Source organism: Fundulus heteroclitus, chromosome 7, assembly GCF_011125445.2.
Source record: "Fundulus heteroclitus isolate FHET01 chromosome 7, MU-UCD_Fhet_4.1, whole genome shotgun sequence".
NCBI classification, from domain to species: Eukaryota; Metazoa; Chordata; class Actinopteri; order Cyprinodontiformes; family Fundulidae; genus Fundulus; species Fundulus heteroclitus.
This window is the reverse complement of record NC_046367.1, coordinates 41,309,429-41,334,207: the sequence shown is the minus strand read 5'-3', so window position 1 is coordinate 41,334,207 and position 24,779 is coordinate 41,309,429. Positions and strand designations below refer to the sequence as shown.

General features: G+C 44.2%; 1 protein-coding gene across 2 annotated transcripts in view; it reads right to left on the bottom strand.

The window, feature by feature from the left end:
- Positions 1-23,231, bottom strand: part of zeb2a (zinc finger E-box binding homeobox 2a) — a 47,860-nt gene extending 24,629 nt beyond the window's left edge. Inside the window, exons 1-2 of one of the 2 annotated variants that reach the window (XM_012849686.3) lie at positions 23,163-23,231; positions 22,353-22,440 (exon numbers count right to left, since the gene is read on the bottom strand). In XM_012849686.3, the coding sequence (XP_012705140.2) occupies positions 22,353-22,413 (61 nt within the window). In that variant the 5' untranslated portion in view covers positions 22,414-22,440; positions 23,163-23,231. Of the gene's footprint in view, positions 1-22,352; positions 22,649-23,162 lie in introns of those variants that run through there. The other variant, XM_012849688.3, reaches the window with a different exon arrangement.
- Between the last annotated feature and the right edge of the window lie 1,548 nt (positions 23,232-24,779).

Genomic DNA, 24,779 nt, shown 5'->3' with positions numbered 1-24,779 from the left:
AAGCTGAATTCTAGAAAGAATGTTATGCAAAAATGAAATGTCAAGTTTATGACGCTGATTGTAGATCAAGCAGCAACTCTTTCCACCTAATCTGGTTCAGCAGCATTTCCCCACCTTAACAAAGAAGTTAAAGTGATTTCAGAGCTCGGTCCAGACCTTAAATGAGCCAGAACAAGTTGTTTTTGTCTGCAGATATGTGCAGGAGTTTAACGTTACGTTTATCAGCAGCAAGGCGTCCGTTGAAGCCTCACCTCGGCCTCGGTGTGTCGCCTGATTAGACAAACAGAGGAGAAAACAGAGCTGCTGGGCTCTGATAAGAGGTGAAACACAGATATCATAGCCGCCATCCACTCATGTGTGTCTGTTTCAGAAGGAGAAGAAGGAGGTCGGAGGTGTGAACCACTCCTTACGCTGGTGACACAACGCAGCTGGTGAGCCGTGAATTCATTCATAGCGAACGTACTCCCCCTGTTCTACAAAAACTCCTGAAAAACTAGACTTTTTCTGCTGTTTGAACTCACGGTCTTGTTCTAACATGCATTTTGAAGCCCGCCAAACTTCATCTTTCAGCGTGAGGAATCAATTAATCATCAGTCTCCGAGGTTTCCAGGGGGGGCCATGTCCATAAAAATGTAGGTTGCTTTAAGAAAAAATCTGACTGTAAGAGTGAATAATGGATAGATATGTTCAGAATATGATGAGGAAGTTTGAGAGTTTACAGCCCAACAGCTCCTCTTGGGGAGAGGAGGGGGGAGAAAATCCAAAATGTCTGAATAATTCATCTTCCCAGGTGGAAGATGAATCCTTATGAAAAGAGAAAGGAGGAAGGGGCGCATTTATTAAATCCCTCCAATGAATACCTTCTTCCTGCGAGAAGCAACGCTAGAAAAACTTTTCTCTGCTAATAATTCATGACTGCAGGTATTTTAACTTCCCGCCGCTTCATGAAACATCACTCAAACTCCTTTTTCTTCATCACAGCAGCGGCAGAGGCACACTGCAGGCTTTAAAGCTCTCTGTCAGTTTGAGGTGTCAGACATTTGTTCGTCAGGATCAGCTGCAGCAGTAAAGATGACCTGGACTCTGTGGACCAGTTTCTGGTTCAGAGGAGGACCAGCTAAAATGTTCAGAAACTCAGCCAGAGACAGGCCAACCCTGAGAGAGAAAAAAATGCTCGGAAAACAGCGGAAAAAGAGCCAAAATCTATGTCAGCACAAACACCGCACAGAGCTGAAATTCAGCCTGGAAACCTGTCAAAGCAGAGGTAAAAGCAAACCAGCACGAGAAAACAGCAAACAAGTGAGTCAACATAACATCTCTTCAATAAGCAACCATCACCAAGCCAAAATGCATACAATAAATTGCCAAAACTGAGTTACAACTGAGTCATCACCAATCCCACAAGAACTACACACAACCGGTGACCAACAAACCTTGGTCAGGAAAAAGGAAACACGGCACTAATACAATCAGAAGATTCAATAGGTAAAAAACAAACTGATCTCCTGGACAAACAATGCACTAAACCACAACTATTAAATAAATATGAGACAACAAAACCAATCAGCTGCAGAATTTAAAGATGTCATACAATGGTAAGTAGTGCCGCTAAAGAGGTGTGGCAAACATAAAAATAGTTTGTTTCCACTGTGACTGATCCTCACGAGGTTTTAGGTGTTTAACCTGCGGGCCTTGCATTCACAGTAAAGCTGCTCTGTAGTGAATCATCTCCAACCTCAAATACACAAACTGAACTACAGGCCCAATGTGTGTGTGTCAGGTATTGCTTAATTTCACACTGACTGGTCCTCAGAGGTATTTTCATCTGTTCCAGGAACGATTTGCAGAAGTGAAACTGCTGATCAAGTTGCTTTAATGTTGACTCACAAGATCTCCATCCTTCACCACAACCTGCAGCCGGACACCAGCACCGGGCACAGCTGAGGGAAGACGAAGGAAAGCACCGCTGTCAGCACTTCCCCAGGTCACACAAAGTCGGTGTGTCACAGCGTCAACTGTTTTCTGCAGTAAATATCAAGGTTGCATGGCAATGGTTCCATATAAGTGTCCATGTTACCCCACCTGGCTACAGTGACCAGCAACTGATGATCAACAAACACGTGGCAACAAACGCGTGGTTAATAATAAATACCTAAAAATCAAAAGACACCTGGGAACCAATAAACTCCCAGTAAGTTACAAACATATTGGAACCAACAAACACCTGAGCTGACCTATAAGACCAACTGAAGAAAAAAACACTTGCTGACCATTGAACATCTGGTTATCAACACCTGGGAAAAATCAACCTATTGACCAACAGACAAATGGGAAAAACAGCAAACATCTGATACACTGCAAAAACGGAACTAAAAATAAGTAAACCTTTCTTAAAATGAGTGTACCTGTCATTGATTTCAGCAGGTAAATAAAATGATCTGCCATTGGAATAAGATTTTTGCACTTAAAACAGGAACAATTCATCTCCATCGTCTCATTTCAAGCTCATTTCTAATTATCTTATTTTAGGGGACAAAATACTCATTCCATTGGCAGATCATATAATTTACCTGCTCAAATCAAGGACAAAAAAATTGAATTTTAAGAACATTTTGTTTATTTTTAGGTCAGTTTCTGCAGTGTAACTAGCAGACCTCCAGAAGAAACACCAGGAGGAATCAAATGTTAAAACCAAGAGACACCCATAGACGAGGAACCACATGAGAACCAACAAACACCTGATGACCAACAAACAAATCAACAAGCATCAATAAACAAAGAAACATTCACTGATTAAAACCAACCAACTCCTGCTGACCAACAAACACCAAGGAGCTAACAAGCACCTAATGATCACTAAACACCTGGGAAACAATAAACACCTACTGACCAACTAGCACCTAGGAGCTAACAAGCACCTAAAGGCCGACAAACACCTGAAAAAAACAAATGTGCCTTAATCAAAACAAGACTACATAGGAACCACTAAACACCTACTGACCAATGAGCACCCAGTATTCAATAAATACCTTAAATTCACCTAACACTCAGGAAACAACAAACATCTGGTAACCAGCAATCCTCTAGAAGAACCAATAAACCATTGGAAATCAGTTGTTGAAACTGAGAAGCACCTGAAAACTATCAGACATTTGCTGACCAACAAACATTTTAATAAGCATCAACAAACAAAGAAATATTGATTGATAACCAACATGCACTTGCTCTCCAACAAACACACAAAATGTAAAAAAAAACAACAACTACTGACCATCAAAACACCAAGGAAACAACAAAACCTCCTTGACCCAAGAACAATTTTACCCATGAGAACATAAACAGATTTGATTGTTACGGAGCTGGCATTTTGAATAAAATCAGAATAAAGTGACCTCAGACTCAGTCTTAGCAGCAGATCTGACAACTCAAGGTCCTCTGAGGAAGATAAAACCCCAGTACAATCGAAACATAAACGGGACTGTGAACATTTCTCAGCATGCCAATGACCTTTAACATCAGTTTACGCCACAGGAAGCCGCAGAGCAAGCTAAGAAATTCCACCTAATTGATGAGGAGGATCTTTGCTTCAGCTAAACTTAAAAACATCAACCAGATTGGTGACTGATGCTCTGCTTTCAGGTTATCATCACTGCATAGATGATCTGTTCATGATTAGAAGACTTAAGCATCAGCACAGGGAACTTATGGCCAATAAGAGGGCAGTTTCTGAAGCGAATAAAGAAGCCAAACACTCAGATGTGCATGTTTGTGTGCAGACGTGTGCGTATGTAGTGTGTAATCGGGGGTGAAGGACAAACAGGAAGTGAGGTGTCATTGGAGTCACTCAGTGCTCGCGGTTGCACCTTTGGACTGACAGATGTGCTGCTTCGTCATGTGACCTGAGAACAATCCTGTTCTACTACGTCCCCCAACCCCTATTCCACCCTCTGATTACCAATGAGGTGACAGGAAGTGACAGGCGCTCAGACCCCAGGGCCCAACTTTCCAGCCAAATGAGCAAGTGGCTGCAGGAAGTAGAAATCCGTGTGCTGACATGTCTTTCACTGCTGGACTGTCCACCAATCAGATCCCAGCTCACAGTCTGATTACCTGGGCGATACCTGAACACCTATTCTGTCCATCCACCTAGTCAATTGACGTACGTAGATATAAATGCTAAGCTCAGAGGGGCCACCAATGCAATCAACCAACGCAGGAATACAACTGACAGAGCAGAACAACATTCAGATTTACCAAACCTGATCAGTCACCAAATAAATCAGTTAGTTAGCATAACAAGGTCCCCATTAATCAGATTGACACAGACAAGATGGGAGAGACATGTGGGAAGGCGGGATGTGTTCTTTCCTTAAGCCCAGCAGGTTCCACTCATAGGTGCAGCTTATTTTGTCTGCACACATCCAGCAGCAGCAACATGACTTAAGAGCCAAAAAGACCCCAGAGCTCTCATCAGCTCTGACTGCTATAGTGTGTAGTCAGTGTCTGATGTGCTTCACTAATACAATTCAATTCCATTTTATTTATATAGTGCCAATTCACAACACATGTCATCTCAAGGCACTTTACAGTGTAAAATTCATCAAAAATTAAAATTCAGTCAGATTATACAGATTGGTCAGAAAGTTTCCTCTCTAAGGAAACCAAGCAGGTTGCATTAAGCATTCACTCCTCCTGAAAGAGCATAGAGCCACAGTGGACAGTCGTCTGCATTGTTGATGGCAATTCCTCATACTGAGCATGCATGAAGCGACAGTGGAGAGGAAAACTTCTTTTTAACAGGAAGAAACCTTCAGCAGAACCAGAACCAGGCTCAGTGGGAACGGTCATCTGCCACAACCAACAGGGGTTTGAGAAGATTGCCGATGAGCTGGGTTGTCAATAAACTGACTGCCGAAATATTTCTTTTCTGGGATGTAAACGTTGAGTTTTGAACAAGGTGAAATATTCTTGAGAGGAAAACATTCCTCGTTTTAACCTGCAAATTAAATTTAAAAAGGGATATTCAAAACAAGAGCAACCCCAGCAGAGAAGGGACGTGTTTGCAGCCCCCCTCCCATTATCTCTGCCTGCAGCAGACATGGGGGAGGGATGTTTAAATCCTCTCCAGCCATGCTCTCACTGCTCACCAAAATAAAAGACCTTTATTCTGTAGCCCCTCTACTAATTAAAGCGTTTAAGCAAAGTGGTCGGGGTTGATTCTGTCTCACTTTCTTCCTTCATGTCCCAAGTGTGTGAGACAGAGATTAGCTAAATTAGTAGGCGGAGAAGAAGAAGAAGAGAGTTTTGTTACAGTCGACAACATGAAGAGGCTCTCAGAGCTCCTTCAAACACAAAGTGAGCTGAAACTCTGCAGTTCATGTTCACCAGCAGAATCCTGAATGCAGCGCCATCAGACTGAAACACGGCAACTGGCATTTCCTGTTTACGCTCTAAAAATTGTTAAATGGTCGATTGTGCAATGAACCCAACAGGAAGAAGAAGAAACAAAATATAATTTCTCTAAGTCTTACCTACTTGTACTTTTGGTAAAATTACTCTGAAACCATAGTTCTTTTTCAGAACTATCAGCAGTAAATGTCTGGTTCTGGTCCCTTCTGGAAACTAAGTCTCTAGTTTTACCTAAATGTTGCTGGGACTGACTTCCAAATGTCTGAACACCCTGAAAACTCAAAATGTTCCTAAAACAGACAAACACAAATGACTTGAGTAAAAAAGCCCAATCAGACGGCAGCCTGATGTCAGACCAGTAGCAAAAAAATCTGAGAATGATAACTTTAACCTAAAGGAGCAATGAATGGTTGGACCCCACATGGAAATCAATGGATATCAGAAATACTTAATATTGGAAAGATTGGGATTATTGGGAATATTGCAACATGTGTGGGAATATGCGTCAACAAAGAATTTTTGTGCCCAAACATTTTCCTGTAAATGACTACTTTGTCGATACCAGATTCAGATACCAGAAAAAACGTATCATTGTAGTATTAGGTACGACTGGACCTGCTCTGTTTACTGTGTGCCCTAAAGGCTTTTATAGAAGAAAAAAGTATTTTTAATTGTTTGTTAGGGGGCCAAACATGAGGATTTATTCCCACATTCTTCTATTTCTGTGCTGATCGCCACTCCTCCAATTTGCATCTCAATCAGGAATGATGTGTTATGAGATGTGCAGTGGGTACAGTTAGGATCAAAAGTTTCTATTGAATCATTATAACCATGAAAATAATATTTATTCAGACCATTTATTGATTTATTTCAACTATTCTTTTCCCCAGGTTTAATGTGGTCAGATGTGTTATGATTTTAAAGGTATTCCTCCTTCTTGATTATTCCGTCCACTTCTGGTCAATGTGTCATTTCACCATAGAACGTCTTACCAGAAGGCATTTAGCTTTTCCATCTGGGCAACTGCACATACCAGTGGAGTTTAATTGTGGTGGCTTTAAAGCAGGGGCCTTTTTTTGGTCAGAGCGTTTTGGTGCCCACCGGTGTCGAGTATGTAAACAAGTGTGGTGGGACATTTAACCAAGCATTAGGTGGGTTTTCTGTTCAGCCTTGGTGGATTAGAGATAATATGTAGCAATATAATTTAATGCCTGAATTTAACGTTTTGCACAAAAGTCTTGTTTTTAAAGCTTAGATACGTTTTATGTTGTAGAATAATTTCAAATGGGGGAAAAAACTGTTAAATAATGGGTTATTCATGTCTGTAACAAGTGAATGAAGTTTTCATCCAAACTGTACACGATGTACTGAAATTGTAAAATCTGTATAATTGCATAAAATTGCTAAATATATACAGCAATATATATTTAGCTGTATATTTCCTCAGATAATATTAGTTACTTACAGAGGAAACTTTATTCAAATTGCAAATACATTACAGGATATTGGACTTTCCCTGGCTGAAATAGCATGTTTTTACTGTTTCTATACAATTTTAGATTAAGTTTCAGGATTTTTTAAAGATTTTACCTTTTCGACCTTCATTCATCTCCCCATGTACAGTTTATGCATCAATGTGTAGTCATTTCTGAGTACTTTCACTTAGTATGTCTCCTGCTACCATAGGACTTGTGGGTATTCTGTCAACTCAGCCCAAAGCGCAGACTGCAGACAGTTTTCACACTATGACTGCATATATATCTATATATATATATATAGATATATATGAAATGGATATTGGTGTGGAATCCCCCTCAGCCCTGCGACCCAGAAAAGGCGGGGATCGCCATGACGACCAGTGACTCAACTGTTTCTTAGGCTGTGGGTCGTTCATTACTCAGCAGGTTGATTTTTTTATTTTTTTTCTGCTATTAATCCGTCATGGCTGCCACTATAATCTGCGTATAATCTCACCCATCGTGTCTTGTCATTTTAACACTGGCGTTTAGCAGAGAGCCACTTCCTGCTGCTCCTTGGTTGTTGACCCCACCTACGATTCTGCATCAGCTCTCTGGACCCAGAATTAGAAAAAGGCCCGTAGTGCAGGACGAGCCATCAGCAGTTATTTGTTGTTGCCGAGGAATTTTGGAACGCTGCAAAGTTATAGACATGAAACCTGCTTAAAGACTTTTAAGAGTCATACGTGTATTGTAAGGGATTGCAGACACCAGATCAGGTTAATTAGTGGATATTTGACACTTTCTTCAGGATTTTTATTTATCCAGAGTGAAGACGATTACATTAACATCTTTGATGCATTTAATTAATTAAATTTTTGGATAAAAAAGCATTAAAAAGATCTTTAACTGTTGTTAGACTCGGTTAGTCTGTTCATTTCTGCAGCAACTTTCATATAATAGATTTTTTATTTTCTCACACGTAGATAGTAATTCTTCTTTTCATCTTTCTTTTAAAATCAACAATGTATTAAGCTCCCAGTTTCTGGATCAGAGGAACAAACTGTGACGGCCCTCATTAGCTTGTGTCGCCTCACTGAGTCTGAAGCTGCTGATCATCGCCGAGGTCATAACCTCAGTGTCCGGGGCACTGTCAGGGTGAAAAAAAAACACAAACTGGGAGAACTTGTGTAAACCAGGGGCTCAACTCAGTCTGATGCCCGTCCTCATCGGCTTCAAAACATGTCGAGAAACGTTTATGCTGCTCCTCTTCTGGAGGATCAGTAACGGGCTTCATCACAAACCAACACAGGGCCTGAAAATAACAGCCGCCGCGTCAGAGAGAACTACGAGGGGGGAAACTACTTCCTGAAAACTGAACGAACTGAGCTGCAAAGTTCCACCCGAAAACAGCGAACAAAAAACCGCCGCGAAAGACGTGCGTCCAGCATCTGAGGAGGCGAGCGGGAAGTGAGACCAGAAAAGGAAAGAAAAAGAGAGCGAGGGCATCGCATGAAGGTGTGTGCATGTGTGTGTGTGTGTGTGTGTGTGTGTGTGTGTGTTCTGAGAAGCAAAGGAGAAGCAACATTGTGTTGACACGGTCAACACAACCCGTGAAACAAAGTGTCAGCAGATTACTGCAAAGGGAACTCAAGGACGACAAAAAAAAAAGAGGAAACTGGTGAAGGGACGGTTTCGGGTACTTACCTGCTGGTGAAGACATGCACACACACATAATGCATGAAGAAAAGGAGTTAGTCAGAATAAGGACAGTGCAAGTTGTTTCAGTAATAGTCATCCGGTGAATTGTTGTATCTGCTCGGTTTGGGTGGCATCGAGGCGAGACGTTAAACTCTTGAGAATGTTTCCCAGAGAACCAGGAGACAACAGGACCTCTGCAGCAGTTTGACCAACGTTTCCCGGATCGTTTATTATCCCCAGACACTTTTTCAGGTCACGAACATGCATAGTCCTGATTAGATAAGACAGATCTGACCGAAGCTCAAAAGGAGAAGATTAGCTCATCACTTTAAACGTCTGATTATTATTGGCATCAGCGCTGCTTCATAAGGAGGAAGAACAAAACGTTGACTGACTCTGAAAGTGCCAGACCAGAATGACACATCAGCACCGCCGGTGCTCCTGGGACCTCTATCTGCTGTCTTACACTGTGCACCGTGAGGTAACTTTTGGGTAAACAGCAGGTCTCGAGGCTCAAGAACGCTGCAAATAAAACTGTTAGTTTGAGATAAGAGATAAAAATGTTTAACAACAATACTGAAACCTCGGGTTTCCAGACCAGAGAAGATCTCATGTATAAGAAACTCGACCCGGGGAACCAGATCTCCTAAAAACTGAGTCAATCAGTGCTGGAGATTGTTGACAAGGTGCCGACCATAACTATCAATTTTCTTCATGAAAAATGAGATAGAAACATTCAGATTTTTGGGACTTGTGTTTGGGTTAAATGAACCAGATAGATCCATAGCAACCTTAATAACCTACTTTGGTTCTGGCAGTCTAAATCCAAATTTTATTCAGATATATAAATTGAAATTAAACATATGTCTGTCTGGAATCCAGAAGTATTTGAATTATGTCAAACAGCCTGGATCAGATTCTTTCATGAAACGGTTCTCTCTCTTAGCCCACAGGGGGACACTGTGAGGTTAAAACACCGGCGGTCCCTGCGGACGCCGTGTCCTTTGTTAATGACCGCAGTGGATTGACTTGGACGGGGCCTACAGTGCAGACACATCCAGGTCTTATTGAGCTCTCTTCTGCTCTGCTGCACACACACATAAGTCGGACGGTAATTATTGTCTGGTATCGCTTGGATCAATTTGCATTTAACCCAGATTTTGGGAGCAAAGAGGATTGCGGCGCGTCAAGAGAAACGGGGACAGGCGGCCGTCTTCTCTGCCGCAGCTTCCTCGGCTCAGTCATAAATCACCGTTCCTCACATTCAGCGCTCCAGACATGCGGACAAAGGAGGGACGACGTGAAGACACCCCCTCCCCGACCCCCCAGGGCACACTGCGTCCACTGGGTCATCTAGTTCTGCCCCACGGGAGCAGGGGAACTTTTCCCAGGCTCATTAAGAAGGGCATGAAGCGGGCCTGGTCTGGTGGGACCATTAGTTTCAGGTGAACTGGTTTTCATGACAACTGGTCAGACTCCCAGTGCAACGTGCAATAATTACACCTTAGTGTTAGCTAAAGACAGCCAGAAGAAGCTGTGAGCATCGCTTTGCACAAACATCTAACGTAAACGTTCGCTTGATGTTACACAAAGACCATACCTCTCAACTTTTGACGATTGTTGAGAGTGAGATTGTTGACGGGGGGGGGGGGGGGGGTGCTGTTGTTCGATTGAAGACGGTCCAACGGGGGGGGGGGGGGGGGGGGGGGGGGTGGGTGCTCATTTAATTCGCACACAACACGGACCGTAGAAGTGTTTCTCTTTGGATGAGGGAACCTTGTTTGCGCGGCGCCGGTCCTTGCAGCTGTGTTACCGCTACTACTGGACGTGCGGAAACCATTGTACCGCAAATTGGTTCCGCCATGACGTGAAGCGTCCGTACGCGTGCGTTTCAAGAGTGAGATTTTCATTGTAAGATTGAGATTTTCAAAGTAATGCGTGTGAGCGTGTGCAATTGATGAAATGCGTGTGTCACACGGTCAATGCGTGAGAGTTGAGAGCTATGCAAAGACTATAAACCGGAAAATGTGTTAGCATAGATTAGCACCAGGAACATGAAGTAGGAAAACTGTTAGCATACCTTGGCATTATTTTTTATAAAAAGGGAAAACTGTTGTTGTTAGGTAACACAGACACTAATATTCAAAGAAATGAGATGAACTCTAGATGTGATACAGCACATAGGCTTTAAATCTAAAATAATTATTTGATTTTACACAACCATTTGCAAAGAATTATTAACCTGATGCAGAAGATAAAGATGAAGAAGCACAAGAAAAAAAAACAGAACAAGCTGGGCTCAAACTCAGGGACTCTGAAATACCAACACTGCAACTTTACTTGATGAGCTACACAATCGTACACTTCCTAATGAGCAAAAAATATAGCTTGCTGCTACCAAATTTGTGCATTTTTCATTTAAAATGTTTCATTTTAAACACAAAGAGGTGTTGAAACTGAGATTATATTCAATCTGGCTAGAAATTAGGATTCTTGCTAAACATTTTACAGATTAGTTTTCATAAAATCATACTGAAAGTTGTTTCTAGTGACAGTCAGAAAGGGTCTTGTGTACAGTCTGTTCAACTTGAATGTTTAATGACTCTTTAGATTAAAATGCCTTATTTTCTCTAACCAGAACACTATAAATGTGTACGTATATTTAGCCATATTTACCACTGATATTGCTGTATTTACATGAATGTAAATACAGCAATATCACAACTGAAAACAGGATAAGATAAACTTATTTGTTTAATGCTTCTTTTTTTTTTTTTTGCATTTCTGCATGATTTAGAGATGTTTTTTGTGGATCATTTAACATTTTACTTCAAACTACTACTTCAAACCAGGCAGTTTTGCTTTGTCAAATAGATTAAATATACAGAGACCTGCATGTTGTCTCTACGTTGATATCAAGCATACCGCTCATTGGGTGAGTCATCTTCGACAAAGGCTACGAACAGGAAAAAGCTTGGCAAAGCTTAGCCGCGATGCTAAAAATGGAAAACTGTTTGTGCATCTTAATACTAAAAAACATGAAGTTGAACAACTGTTTGCATAGCTTAGCAGCAAGACTATAAATAGGGAAGATTGAGAGTATTTTAGTACAGAGATGACAAAACAGGGAAACTCTTGCAATAAATTGGCAAAAAGAAAACTTTAAATGTGGCCATTAAGTGCCACGGTACATAGGCTGTGAGTATAACTATTAACTGTTAGCATAGCTCTGCTATAAACACTATAAACAACCCAGTATTTAGCCTTTAATACTTTAAACAGGAGGGTGTAGTGTGTGTCTGCTGCACAACAATAAGTTTTGGTTATTCATGATTTAATCTAAATGTCAGAATGGAATTAAAAGGTTTATGTTTATAGTTTTTGAAGATTATGTAGGATCCAGAAGATAAATGGGTGTTATAGACACACTTAGGGTCTAAAACTACAGCCTAATGATTCTGCCTTGATTGGATGTTCTGATGCATCTGAGCAACATAATCTCTGAGGGAGAAATTTTTTTTTTTTTTTAACTGTGCAGAAGGATTTGTTTGATCCTTGCTGACAAATGAAGATATTTTTAACCTACAGTCTGACATACAGGATTTGGCCTTTAACACAGTGAGCTATCGATCGACCCGGTTACGCCTGTTTCCCTCCCGCATCATTGTCGTACCTCCATCCATGTGTGAACAGAGCCAGACTTTAACATGTGTGTCACATCGATCGCTCCCACCGACCCAAAACTGATCACAACACGGACACACTCGGACCACGCACGCCTGAAACGCAGCATACAGTAAACCCACACACCCGGGGCGAGCCGTGGGAGAAGAAAGAACACACACAGACACACACTCACATCAATGAGGCCTATTGACTCTGTTCCCTCTGAGCACGCACAAAGCCTGCCTTTCAAGTTCATCTGGACTGATGTAATAAAATTGACACATGCAGTCGGCTGAATTCTGGGGCGCCTGTTACCTAAACTCTCATTTCCAAAGCACTGTCACCTCCCCTCACTGCAAATGAATCAATTACAGAGCAGTATAATCCTGTTAGGGGCCAGATGAATGCATACCTCCCCGCTGGCAGGTGCTGGCAGGCTGAAGGGGCTTATTGGAGCAGGCGATATCAAAGCTGGGGTTTTATGTGCCACATTAGAACCACTGCAGAGCAGCGAGAGGAAGCCGCTGCGCCTGCGCTCGCCGTCCTCAGCCTACACAGCCCAAACGCTCTGCCAAACAAACAAAGCGAGCGACTAACATTGGGCCGCAGATCTGGAGACGACTGCGGCGACCTGACAGGTCCACCCATGATTTATCTCTGATCAGCAGCTTCGCAGGAAACATCCTGCGCTTGAGCCGCAGCGTTTCAGGCAAAGTTCTCCACATTCAAACCACCGGGCCATGCCAGATTTCTGGAAACAAGATGTTCCAGTGGGGCTGTGACCGCAGTTTGTAACCAGAACTCCTCTAGGAGTTCAAATCAGAGCTAAGCTGAATGTAAAGCTTCATCCTTAACGTTGTAAAAAGCATTAAAAACGGGTAAAGTTACAGTTTTCCTCACTAGCGTAAGAGACGTCACTCTCAGAGTTTTATTAAACCAACAAAATAAGGACCCTGTCCAGTGTTTGCAGAGCGAAACGACAATAAAGAACAACAACTGCGCATGGAAATATGTGCTGCACAGATGATGGAGTGGAAACAGGCCGTGTGTTTCTGTCAGCTGTTGCTCTCACCACATGAAGGATTAGGAGAGACAGTCTGGAAAATTATCCAGAATTAAAAAAAAAAAAAAAAGCATTAAAAAAAAAAGATAAAAAAAAAAATCTGTGCTCAGTGTGGTGGTTTTCATCTGAACTCACCGAGGAGGAAACCGGTTGAAATGTTTCCAGTATTTATATTAACTGAACCGAACAAGGAGTTTTATGACTGATGGGTTTTTCCTAGGAGGGGCGCGGGGGTCAGAGTGGCGGTCTGGTGGGAGCACGCTCCCTCCGCCGTCTTTACTCGCATCAGAAAGCGGATCCTGAAGCACCTTGTTTCAGCACGCCTCAACAACCATGAGCGTCGGCACGAAGGGGGAGCGAGGGGCGACCGCAGCCCCCCTCCCTTCCCACCCTCCTCCCACCGCCGTCGGCCCAGGCCATTCTTCACCGTGGGAGGGGGTCTTCAGCAGATAAATGGCTGCATGTTAACCATGTTTGACAGGGCGCACAAAAGAGAACACCTCGGGTCCCATGACGAAACCGGCAACGCCCCCATCGCCATCCCAGGGAAGTATGACCACCCCCCCCCCCCCCCAACCCAGGAGCTACAGGAAGTTTCTACTGATTCACATCTGAAACGTCTGACGTCCAGAAGATGATGTTTTTTTCAGAAAATGTCTGAGTGACTGTAGGTGGTAGTCTCAGGTTGTGGAAAACCCCATCAGGCATTAAAAGAATGACCTCTAGTTTGACCTCTGGATCTGATCCAATCAGGAGGAATGACTTGTTGAAGCGTGATATTTATCTGAGGGGGGTTATTTGTGTTATTTTATATAGTTGAACAGTTTTTTGTCTCATTCTCCAATGGAGTTACGTTTGTTTGTCTGTTATGGAAAGTCTGTGTGTTTTTATTATTTCTGATGGGTCAATCTGGTCACTTTCCCTGTTTCTGAGGAGTGCTTGATGAGTTTTCAGAGCTGTCAGTCAGTTTTCCAGCTTTCGATGGAGGGTTCTCTCTGATTAAGTCTCTGATGGAGGGTTTGGTCAGTTTTGCAGAGTTTAATGAAACATTAAATCAGCTTTGCAGTGTCTGGGTTAGTTTTCCAGTCTCCAGTTGTCGGTTTTTCAATGTTTAGCCATGTTTTAATTCCTAGTTGAAGCATTTAGTCAGTTACTCAGGATGTATCTTCATAGTTTTCCAGGCTGCGATGAGTTTTTCTGTCTCTGATGGCTCATTCGCTCGTCTTTGAAGACTGTTGGGTCAGTTTTTTTTGGTGTTGTCTGTTTGGTGTTCAGTCAGTTGTCCATCATTCGGTCAGTTTTTAGTCTGTGACAGAGTGACACATGAGCGTGTTCAGCTGAAATGAAGCGGGACAAAAGCAGAAAGCGTCTGTCAGGCTGCAGGCCGACAGGGAGGGGGAGTATTTTTTAGCCAGGGAGGGGGATTATTGTCCTTTGCTAACCTTTTCAGCTCTGCTGCCTCTTTGAAGGTTGACGGGACTTACAAAGCACCTGCTCCGTCTCCGAGTGTCCCCCGCCTCCCCCCGGCTGTCCCCCCTGACCTGACCGGCATTCCTGGCCAACAGGGGGCCCTCCCCATGGCTACCTTTACACCCCCGCCCAAAACAATCTCACAAAGTCTGGTAATCCCACAGCAAACACGGCTGTGAGGCTCGGAGGCGGTGCACGAGACTTCTCACAGCTGAAAGGTGCTCATCACCGTGGGAACCGAGGGCGAGGAAACGCTGCTGAGGTGATCAGGCCTCAGACTCCCAGAAATGACCAAATCTGACATGCTTTCAAGATTTTATTAACAAAATACAACAAGGGAGATGTCGCAAAATGTAGCAGTCGTTTTCAAAATCCACTGATCAACCCAACAAGGTATGTTTTCTTTAAAACCAAAACGTTTTAAGGGTTTAAAGTTGTTGTTTTTTGACAAAATGGGTTTGAATTAAACTAGTTTTAACAAAACTAGTTCTGGTGTTTGCAAAATTCTGCCTTATTGTTACGTTTCTGTTCCCTAAACATGAAACAGTCATCTATCTCCAGGTGTGAGGCTCGGCCCAATCGTAACAGCCAGTAAAAGTGTCCCATCCAGAGACAAAGTCTTTGTGTTTTTATTTTAAATCTGTCTAGAAACCTGACGAGGACAGCCATAAGGACCCTTCTCTTTAATTCCAGCGGGTTTTGTTTTACCTTCAAAGAGGTGATCGATAATGTTTCTGCTTCTCTCCCTGTCCTGTTGTTTGGTCAGTTCAGCTGAACAGTAAATTTCTACTAAACTTGAGTCGATCGGGGAACCTGTGACTTTCCTCACATTAAACTTCACCACACTTATCTCCCAGGACTCTCGTTTGTTCATGGTCCTCATAGCGGAGACGTTTCGTTGAGACCGGACAGTGCGAGCGGCTCTGACAGGAGTGTCAGCTCCGATACCTTCATACTGCGAGGTCAGTCCAGCAGGACTCTCCCTGAGGCGGCCGGGTCGCACCGAGAGGCGCTCCTCTGCCTCATTACTTTAATTGGCAGATCTTTGACCAGCAAGTGATGAGAGAAACGGATCTGATCTGGCCTGAGGAGGTTTTACTGGGAGTCCGAGTGGACAGAGCACCCTCCTGAACTCTGGAGGTAAAGGGAACAAAGTCCTCCGTGGGATGCAAACTCACGGAGAAACAAATCAAAAGATACTTTTAATTGTCCAAACTAATGTCCGGATGTAGGAAGGAGTTCATGTAAACATGCTCGTGGAGACAGGATCTCAAAGACAAAGATCTCAAAGACAACATCAACACAGATCCGCAACTGTCCAAGAGAGAGACATGTCTTCGACATCCAAACGTCTTTGTTTCCAGTGGTTATCAGATTTAAAAAGGACTGTTAAAGTTTGCGTCATAATGGAGGAATGCATTCAAGTTTCTGAAATGTCACAGAACATTCCTGAACTATATCAGCCCAGTAAAGACCCCGGACCAGTCCCAGCCCACACACAACCCAGAATCAGACCAGTACCAGAGCAACAACAGCCCAGCACCAGCTGAATGAGCAGGGCTAGTGTTAAAGCAACAACATACCAGAACCAGAGCCATTATAACAGCCAACATGAGCCTTAAATACCCAGACCAGACCAACACCAGATCACTTATGAAAAGACCATTAGCAGATAAACAAGCACCCTCAGTCAGATCTGTACTTGGCCAGTATTAGTCAAACAACATCCCAGTACCAGACTAATAATTATTCCAGAACCAGACTAGTACCGGGCCAATGAGAATCAGACCAATATTGAAATACCTAATATCAGATCAGGTCACTTAGAAACCAGAAGCAGACCATCATCAGACTAATTACCAAGACTAGACCAGAACCAGGCTAACAAAAACCCAGAAGACCAAAAAAACCCAGACCAGCATCAGATCAGTAAAAACCATAAAGATCCAAAAACAGATCGGTACAAGAACAATAAGAACCCAAACCCAGACCAATGTCCAGCAAGTATCACAGAGACAACATCCCAGTAACAGACTAATAATTATTCAAGAATCCGGCCAGTACCTGTACAAGGTACAAGGCACATTATCAGCCAAGCATGACAAAGCCGTCACCCAAATATCAGTTCATTACCAGCCCAACAATATCCCAATACCTGAACAATGCGGTCATACCAGGCCAATCAGCCCAGTTATTCGTGTAAAAACATTGTGTGTTTCCATCAAACATCCCAGCGTTCATCAGGATAACCTGAGGGGGGACTCTTAGGTGGACCCAGGACCATCCCAGCAGAGGTGGGCGGAGCCTGGAGAGGTTGGTGTGGGGGGTGGGTGGAGGTATTCAGGCGTACAGTGTTGGTCTGGACACGCAGATGTCATGACACCTTAACCCAGCCAGCCGTTATCGATTGTTCCATGTGTGTGACCTTGCCGCAGGAGCCCGGCCAATCAAACGCACCGCTGCTGTGTGGGGGGCGGGGGCCTACGGATTACACAGTTGTGTTGTCTGGAGACTGGTCTCAGGTCAGTTAGGCGGCAGTCAGGTAAGGTGGACTGGAGATATGACAAGACGGGGTAATAAATACAGTGCAGACTAGACTGTAAAAAAAAAAATAAGCAGCTCAGTTTTAATTGACAAAAACGTTCTCCTCAGGTTCATCTATTGAGCTTTCTGTTTTAATCTGACCCCGCCGCCTGTTATTACGTGTGTTTGTGTTATTCCCTGACGGTTTCTGACTGTTTGAGCGTGTCTTATCTCTCCTCCCCGATGTGCCTCCTCTCTGACCTGAGTGTGCGTTGCATTGTCAGACTGACGGTGCGTCTGGTACAGTATACGCGCGTTATCTTCCTGCCCTTATGGCCCCGCGCTCCGACCTTGACGAAGGCCTGTTTAGGCTAACGGCAACAAAATGTCACCGGTCGGCTCCGAGCGGCACCGATGGAGTAAATAAGCACGGCTCACCGAGAAGCGAGCGCGTGTCAGTCACCTTGAAAAGCGGCAAACACCAGAGTTTTTACTGCAACAACACGAGATACGGAGGCATGACGACGGGAGGTGGAGAAACACTGGTGAATCAGAGGTGAGTTGCTTTCACGAGGAAAAGAGGAGGAATAAAGGTGGTAGCAGTGGGAGGGGGGGGCAGATATGGTTTAATACACAGATTTTATTAACAAAATACAACAAGCGGGACGTAGCAAAATGTAGCAGCAACTAAAATCTGATAATGTATAAGAATGGCTTAATTTTTAAGTCTTTAAATGGCATCTCTGAGCTTTCAAAGCCTTACGTACAAACTGGTTCTGGTCAGCTGACCTTTTTGCTCATTGGTACCGAGAACCCAGCCCAAGCTCAGAGAGGGCCGGGCCTTATCTGTACCCGGTCTGAAACTCTGCAATGATCTGCTGCTGTATATTAATCAGGCATCCTCCCTGGCCATTCTTTTTGATTAAATGATAAAAGAAAAAAATTATTTATAATACACAGAGATTTAAAGCAGCGGGACACGTGTGATGATGTGTGGGTACAAATCAGTTTTTCTCGGGTCAAATCAGAACCGTTTACTTAAAACTACAAGCTGCTGAGTTAGGACAAGAACTAAATCGGCGCGGATCAGAACCGATCTCATGGTTACTTTCTTTTTTTTTGAATAGAAAGGGAAACGTCTGTTTTACTTTTTTTCAAGTCGGCATGCAAATCACACGCCAGCGCTACAAACCCGAAAACAACAACCTCTGCCGCAGATGAGTCAGACGCGCTGGGTGGTGCTGAATGGTTCTCGTTAGAAGGGGAAAATGCCAGAAGAGACCAGATCAGGACTCAGGATTGGGCTGACAGAGCTGAGCCTGACTCGGTTCAACAGAATAAATGAGAGCCTGGTTCAAAGGATCCTTCGGGTTTCACCTGCCGATCAGCAGGAAACCGTTTCATCATATCTAGCTGGTGTCCACAGTCAGAGGTCAGAGGTCAGGAAGGATGCTGAACCTCAAGCATGGTCATCTGACATTACGATGTCACAGCCGTCCTGACCTCTGACCCTCGCAAACATCATACTCCGGCCGTATCACACTTTGGCTCAGATCGGCCGATGAGGCTTCACCATGTGACCGACACTGGTCATGTGACTCCGACGTCACTCTGCCTTTATTATGGCGGCGGGGGGGCTGCATTAAGCAGACTTCCTGTTGTTAACAAAGGGCCCTTCTACTGAAAGCGGGGCCCCCAGCTCCTCCTCTGCTGTCCAACCAGAGGTGTTTGCTGAAGTAAATCTGCCTAAATCCTGCAGGAGGGGGCAGAGGGGGAGTCTGACAGGAGGTACTGGGGGGGGGGGGGGGGGGAAGGGGAAAAAAGATAATCTGCTTTTCTTCACAATAAATGCTTTCATGGGGGCGGGGCAGAAAAATTAAGAATTCATATCACATGCTGCACTTTAGACTCGATTCCTGACCTGTAAAGAAGCAGAGGAGCCAGGGGCCCCTGGGGGCCACCAGGGCCCCCCCAACAGGTCCCACATGGAAAAAAGAGCGAAGCTCCAGATCAGTAAGGTGCTGTTGAGGAATATTTCACAGAAGTTTAATTTCTTTTAATAAAATAATGGAAAACAAGCTACAGTTAATGCCCTCTAAAATCCACTGAGGTCTGGATCAGGAGAGCTGATCAGGAGAAGCTGCTGACAGGAAGACAGACTTCAGGACATTTTCTCTCTCAAAACAATAGAATTTGAGGAACTTTTCAGTTTCTGATGGGACCGCCTGCCACTCAGGAGGAGGAGTCCCGTGAAGGCCTCCAACGCACCTCCTCCTGTTAACCTCGCTGTGCCTTCCTTCTCCTCCACCTCCTCCTCTCTGCGCTCAATTCCTTTTCTGCAGCTCCTTTCATCTGGGATGGCGGCGAGCTGAGCGTCCCCGGCGGCGCTCGCAGCATCTGAATGGTGATTAAGGAGGAGCGGAGGAGCTGCTTTCTTTGTTCTGCCCTCGGGGACGGGGTATTTACCGAGGGAGGGGGGGCAGATATGAAAGACATTCGGGTCAGAGAGCAGCAGCTCTGACCTGCTTTTAAACCGCTTCATCAGAAAACCATAAAAAAAAGCACCCCGGCCTGTTACTTTAACACGGATCTGCTCACAACACAGCACCAGGACCAGAACTTCAGACCGTTATAGATACGGGTGAAATAGGAGGCGAGCAGATGAGTGAGATCCTGGGGTGACCTGAACCAAGCTGCTGAGGTTCTCTTGAGGTTCTAGAGTCAGAACAAAGCTACGGACCCAATGCTGAGGCAGAACATCAAGCTGCAAATCAGATCAGAACAAACTCCTGACATGACAAACAGCTTCTTCCGCCAGTCACAGATCACAGAGACTAGATCAGACAGCTGAGAAGTGGGAACGACAGCGTGAACGTGCGCCGAGCTCCTGTCTGTGTGCACGGACCTTAGCTCAACGTGCACAAAGTTCCTGTGAGTGCGGAGCCCGTACCAGCTTGGAGATCCTGTGAGTGTGAGCCAGTTAGCGTGCACAGGCCTCCTGTCATCATTGGCGGGCCTTCTGTCAGCGAGAGTCAGCTTCCATGAAACTGCTGTCATTGTGCACAGAGCTCCTGTCAGAAAGGAGCTGGAGGTAGCGTGCACGGAGCTCCGCGTGTGCACAGAGCCACAGTCAGCGTGAAAAGGTGCTCCTGGTAGCCTGCAGAGATCTTCTGTTACCGTGCACGCAGCCTCTGTTCTGCATGCACGGTGCTCCTGTTTGCGTGAGAAGAGCACTTCGCGGTGTGCATGGAGCTCCTGTCAAATGAAAAGCATTAAAATTTTCCTTCCATCATCGTTCTGATTTAATGACGTGAAATCAGAGAGAAGCTGAGCTTGAGCTTCAGATCCAAACAAACAGAAAAGCTGTTGTCACTCACAGGCCCCTGGTAATTAAAGGAAAATAAACAAACATCTTCCCCAATCAGCCGCATTGATTACATGATCAAAATGAATCCATCCCCTTCTGACCGGATCGACACGCAGCTTCAGAAGAACAGAACCGGCTGGTGACGACAGACTGACGGAGAGGTGGTAAACTGTGGCTGATTGGCAACTCTGAACAGAGACAGAACCCTGATTTCATCTAGAACTGCTTCAGTTCACCCAGAGAGGAAGACTAGAACTGCTCATCGCTGCAGCTTTGCTGTGGTTCTGGTTCTGATGCAAAGCCTGCAGACCTCTCTGATGGAACCTAAAACATGCTGCACACACACAAACGGACACGCCTCTTTTTACATACATTGACTTAAAGAGTTGCATGCTGCACACACACACACACACACACACACACCAAACCATCCTAATTGTGAGCCGTTCCATTCAAGGTTCCACTTCTCTGAGCAGAACCGTTAAGTTCTTGAAAATCTATCGAAACAGTAAACGAGCTGCAATTTGTTTTATTTTGAAAATTTTAATAAAAATTTAATAACACTGAATTATTATTATTTTTCCTTTCCCCTTTTTTTACATTTCCTATTTTTCCATCTATTATTTTAGTTTTGTACGGCCTGCTGCACGGCTACGACCAAATTACATACGCACAAAACTATATATACAACAAATTTGAATATAACATTACTTTTATTCAATACAAGACAATAAGCAGGGAATTATTTTAAAGCCTGAACAACATGTGACACCCACACAGCACCGGAGCTCCGGCAGAAAACAGACTTTAACAAACAGCAGCTGCCTCACAGCTGGATGAGACATCCAGAGGTGGGGGATCCACCGACTGACCCCCACCCCGCCAATAGTTGGACCTGCAGCTGACTGAGACCCCCAGGGACACCCGGAGGGAAGAAGAGTCAGAGAGGAGGACACGGACGGACCCAAACCACGGAGCCGCACAGAAACAAGAACTCTTATAAGATTTAAATCCACTTCCCCACACTTTAAACCAAATAGTATAATATAATTCATTTATTTTAAATTTAATTTGAACGGATCAAGTTAAATTGAAATGAGGTAAAAGGCAGAAGCAACACAGAGTTTTCCTATAACAAAAACAAAGTCCCTGAACATGAAAATAAAACGTGTTATTATAGCTCTGATGATGCGCAGTAATTTGTATTTTTTTTCTATTTGTGGTTTTATTCCTTTTTTCCCCATCCCAAATCGCTTTTTGTTTATAAAAACAATTTTTGTTCTTCGCATGTCCATTTAAGTAAGTTCTAGTTCATTCAGTTTGTGGTCGCTGCTGTGGATCTTCTGAACAGAATCGATTCTGTATCAATAGTTTTTTTTTTTTTATTTATTCTGTTTCTCTGCTGTCCCCCCGTCAGATACTAAGAGTTGTTCTATAATTAATAAACATTAAGACCTCTCTGGAAATGCGTGTATATTATAATGTTTAACTATGAGGAGAAACGGGAACTTCTCTGAGAAACAAACAAACACACAGAGACAAAGCAGAAAGAGTGAAGAAGGTTCCCGGACACGCGGTGACCCGCATGCGGAGCTCCGGGTTACCGTCCCCTCCCCGCCGCGTCCCGCTCCAAACTTTCTGCAGTCTGCGCCACTTTAGCGGAGTTTCGGGTGTGTGAGAGAGTGTGCGCCCTTACCGCTCTTTCTGCGGGGGTTGAGCTGTTTGCGCCTCTTCCATCGGGGACTCAGGGCCATCATCTCCGGCTGTCCCGGTCCTCCCGCTGCCTTAACAACAGCACAGACACACACAGTCAGTCCCCAGACCGGGTCCGAATCCCAGAACTCCCGATCCACTCCCAGAACTCGCGATCCACTCCCACGGCGGCTCCCCCCCTGCACTCTCTGCGCACTTTGTCAACACTTTGTTAGGCTGGAGAGCGCGCACCGAGCCGCGTCCCCGTCAGCCTGATCTCTGATGAGGAGCGTCTCTGCTGGTCTGACAGGAGGAGGGGACACACACACACACACACACACACACACACACACACACACACACACACACACACACACACACACACACACTGCTCCACCTCTTCATTGAACTACACCCAACAACTAACTTGTTGATCTGTCAGGCCTCACCAATCACTCATCTACACACATATCGATATCAGCTTTGAACCTTTTTTTCCTTATATAACAGCAACACTCAGGCCTGCTGATCTGGAATCAGCCGCGCTCTTTAATATCACGTTTTCTGCGGCTTCACTTCTGTCATTTCATCCATCCATCCACCTATCCATCCATTTATCCGTCCATACACATCCATCCATCCGCTACTGCAATCCAGCGGTCTGAGTCCGCAGATCTAAACCCAGAAAACAGAGCAGCGGCTCGGCGACACTGTCTGTCAGATAACGGTCCGCTCATCCATACACCCATCCTCCCATCCACCCACACTCACTACCATTCATGCACCTGCCCCCACCTGGAGGCTCTCCTCTCACCTGTCTGCAGGTAGAGCTGTGCAGGTAAGTGCTGCGCTCTGATTGGCTGCACGGAGTAAACTGCGAGTAGCGGCGGCAGGGAGAATGAAGAGCAGCAGAGGGTTCCTAGGAGAGGTTCACCGTTTCCTGCTGCGTTCAAAAAGAGGAAGTCCAGCCGGGTGTCGGTGGGTCCGGAAGGGTCCAGGCACGTCTTGGTGTCGGAGCGTCTCTCAGTCCCGGTCCGGACCGCGAGTCCGGACTGCAGGTTGGTCCGCTCCGTGTGCCGCCTTCCGCCGCCTGTCACCACGTCTTTCTGCTTCACACACAGCCGCGAGAACTCGTGGCCGCACGCGCCACCTATCTTCACGCGGAGGGATTAATTGATCAGCTTGTGAGTTCACGCGCCACGCTCTCTGCTCCCCGTACCTGACACCTACGTACAGCTGATTGGCTCACAGGATGTTACCTGCACAGGTGAAGCGTCTCACCTGGTCACGTGGCGCATGCACAGAGGGCCCTGTGTTTTGTCATCACGCTTGCTGATCACGCGTCAATAATCAATCAAGACATGAAGAGACATGAAAACCAGAAAACATCAAAGGAAATTATATTCAACCCTCAAAACATGAAATGTATTATTATTATTATTATTATTATTATTATTATTATTATTTAAATAGCTGCAAATGTAAGTATCCTAATGACATACAAATATAAAAACACAAAATCAAACAAAGATGTTATTCAAATAACCAATCGTGCTATATTATTATTATATAATTATTATTATTATTATTAGTAGTAGTAGTAGTAATAATAATAATAATAATAATAATAATGATAATAATAATACATAGTTGTAAATATAAATCTTCTAATACAAAATGTAAATAAAAATTGTATTCAAAGAACCAATCATGCTATTATTTTTTATTATTATTGTTATTATTATTATTATTATTATTATTATTAGTAGTAGTAGTAGTAGTAGTAGTAGTAGTAGTAGTAGTAGTGTGGTTGTTGTTATTGTTATTATATATGACATTAAACTGTACAACAGATGTTATGTTTTATGTCTGCAATTGTGCTTGTGATATGAAAGTGAAAGTTAAGACTAAATAAAATACTACTCTACAAATGTTGCTGCGTGTTTGTACTAAAAGTTTTACATGCATTTTTCATGTTAATCTGTATGATTGGTCTCTGCATTAATCTATTTGTTAAACAGGAGAAATTCCCTGTGTGGTAATCAGTAACGCTGTAAAGACCTGGGGCCTCGGGGGCCTTTTAAAGGAACGCTCTGATGGGTTTGCAGTCAGGCAACGATGGGATGGATTCAACTGTGATGGCTTTCCTGACACACAGCCGGAGCTGGAACCGGACACCTGAAGAAGGTCATGTGACATTTCTGAGATCACGTGACTGTCTGGTTTTACCTTAATCTGAGCTGTGGGGGGTTCATGGTGGTATTAGGGGTGTTTATGGGTCAGAGTGGGGCTTTAAAGGGGTATTACACTAATCACAGTGTAAGTGCTTCCATCATGCTCACAGAATCGGCGAAACATCTGTCCTCGGTTGTGTGCAGCTCCAGGGAGTTCAGTCTGAAACAAGTAAACAGGTCTAAGAGCAGGTAATGTG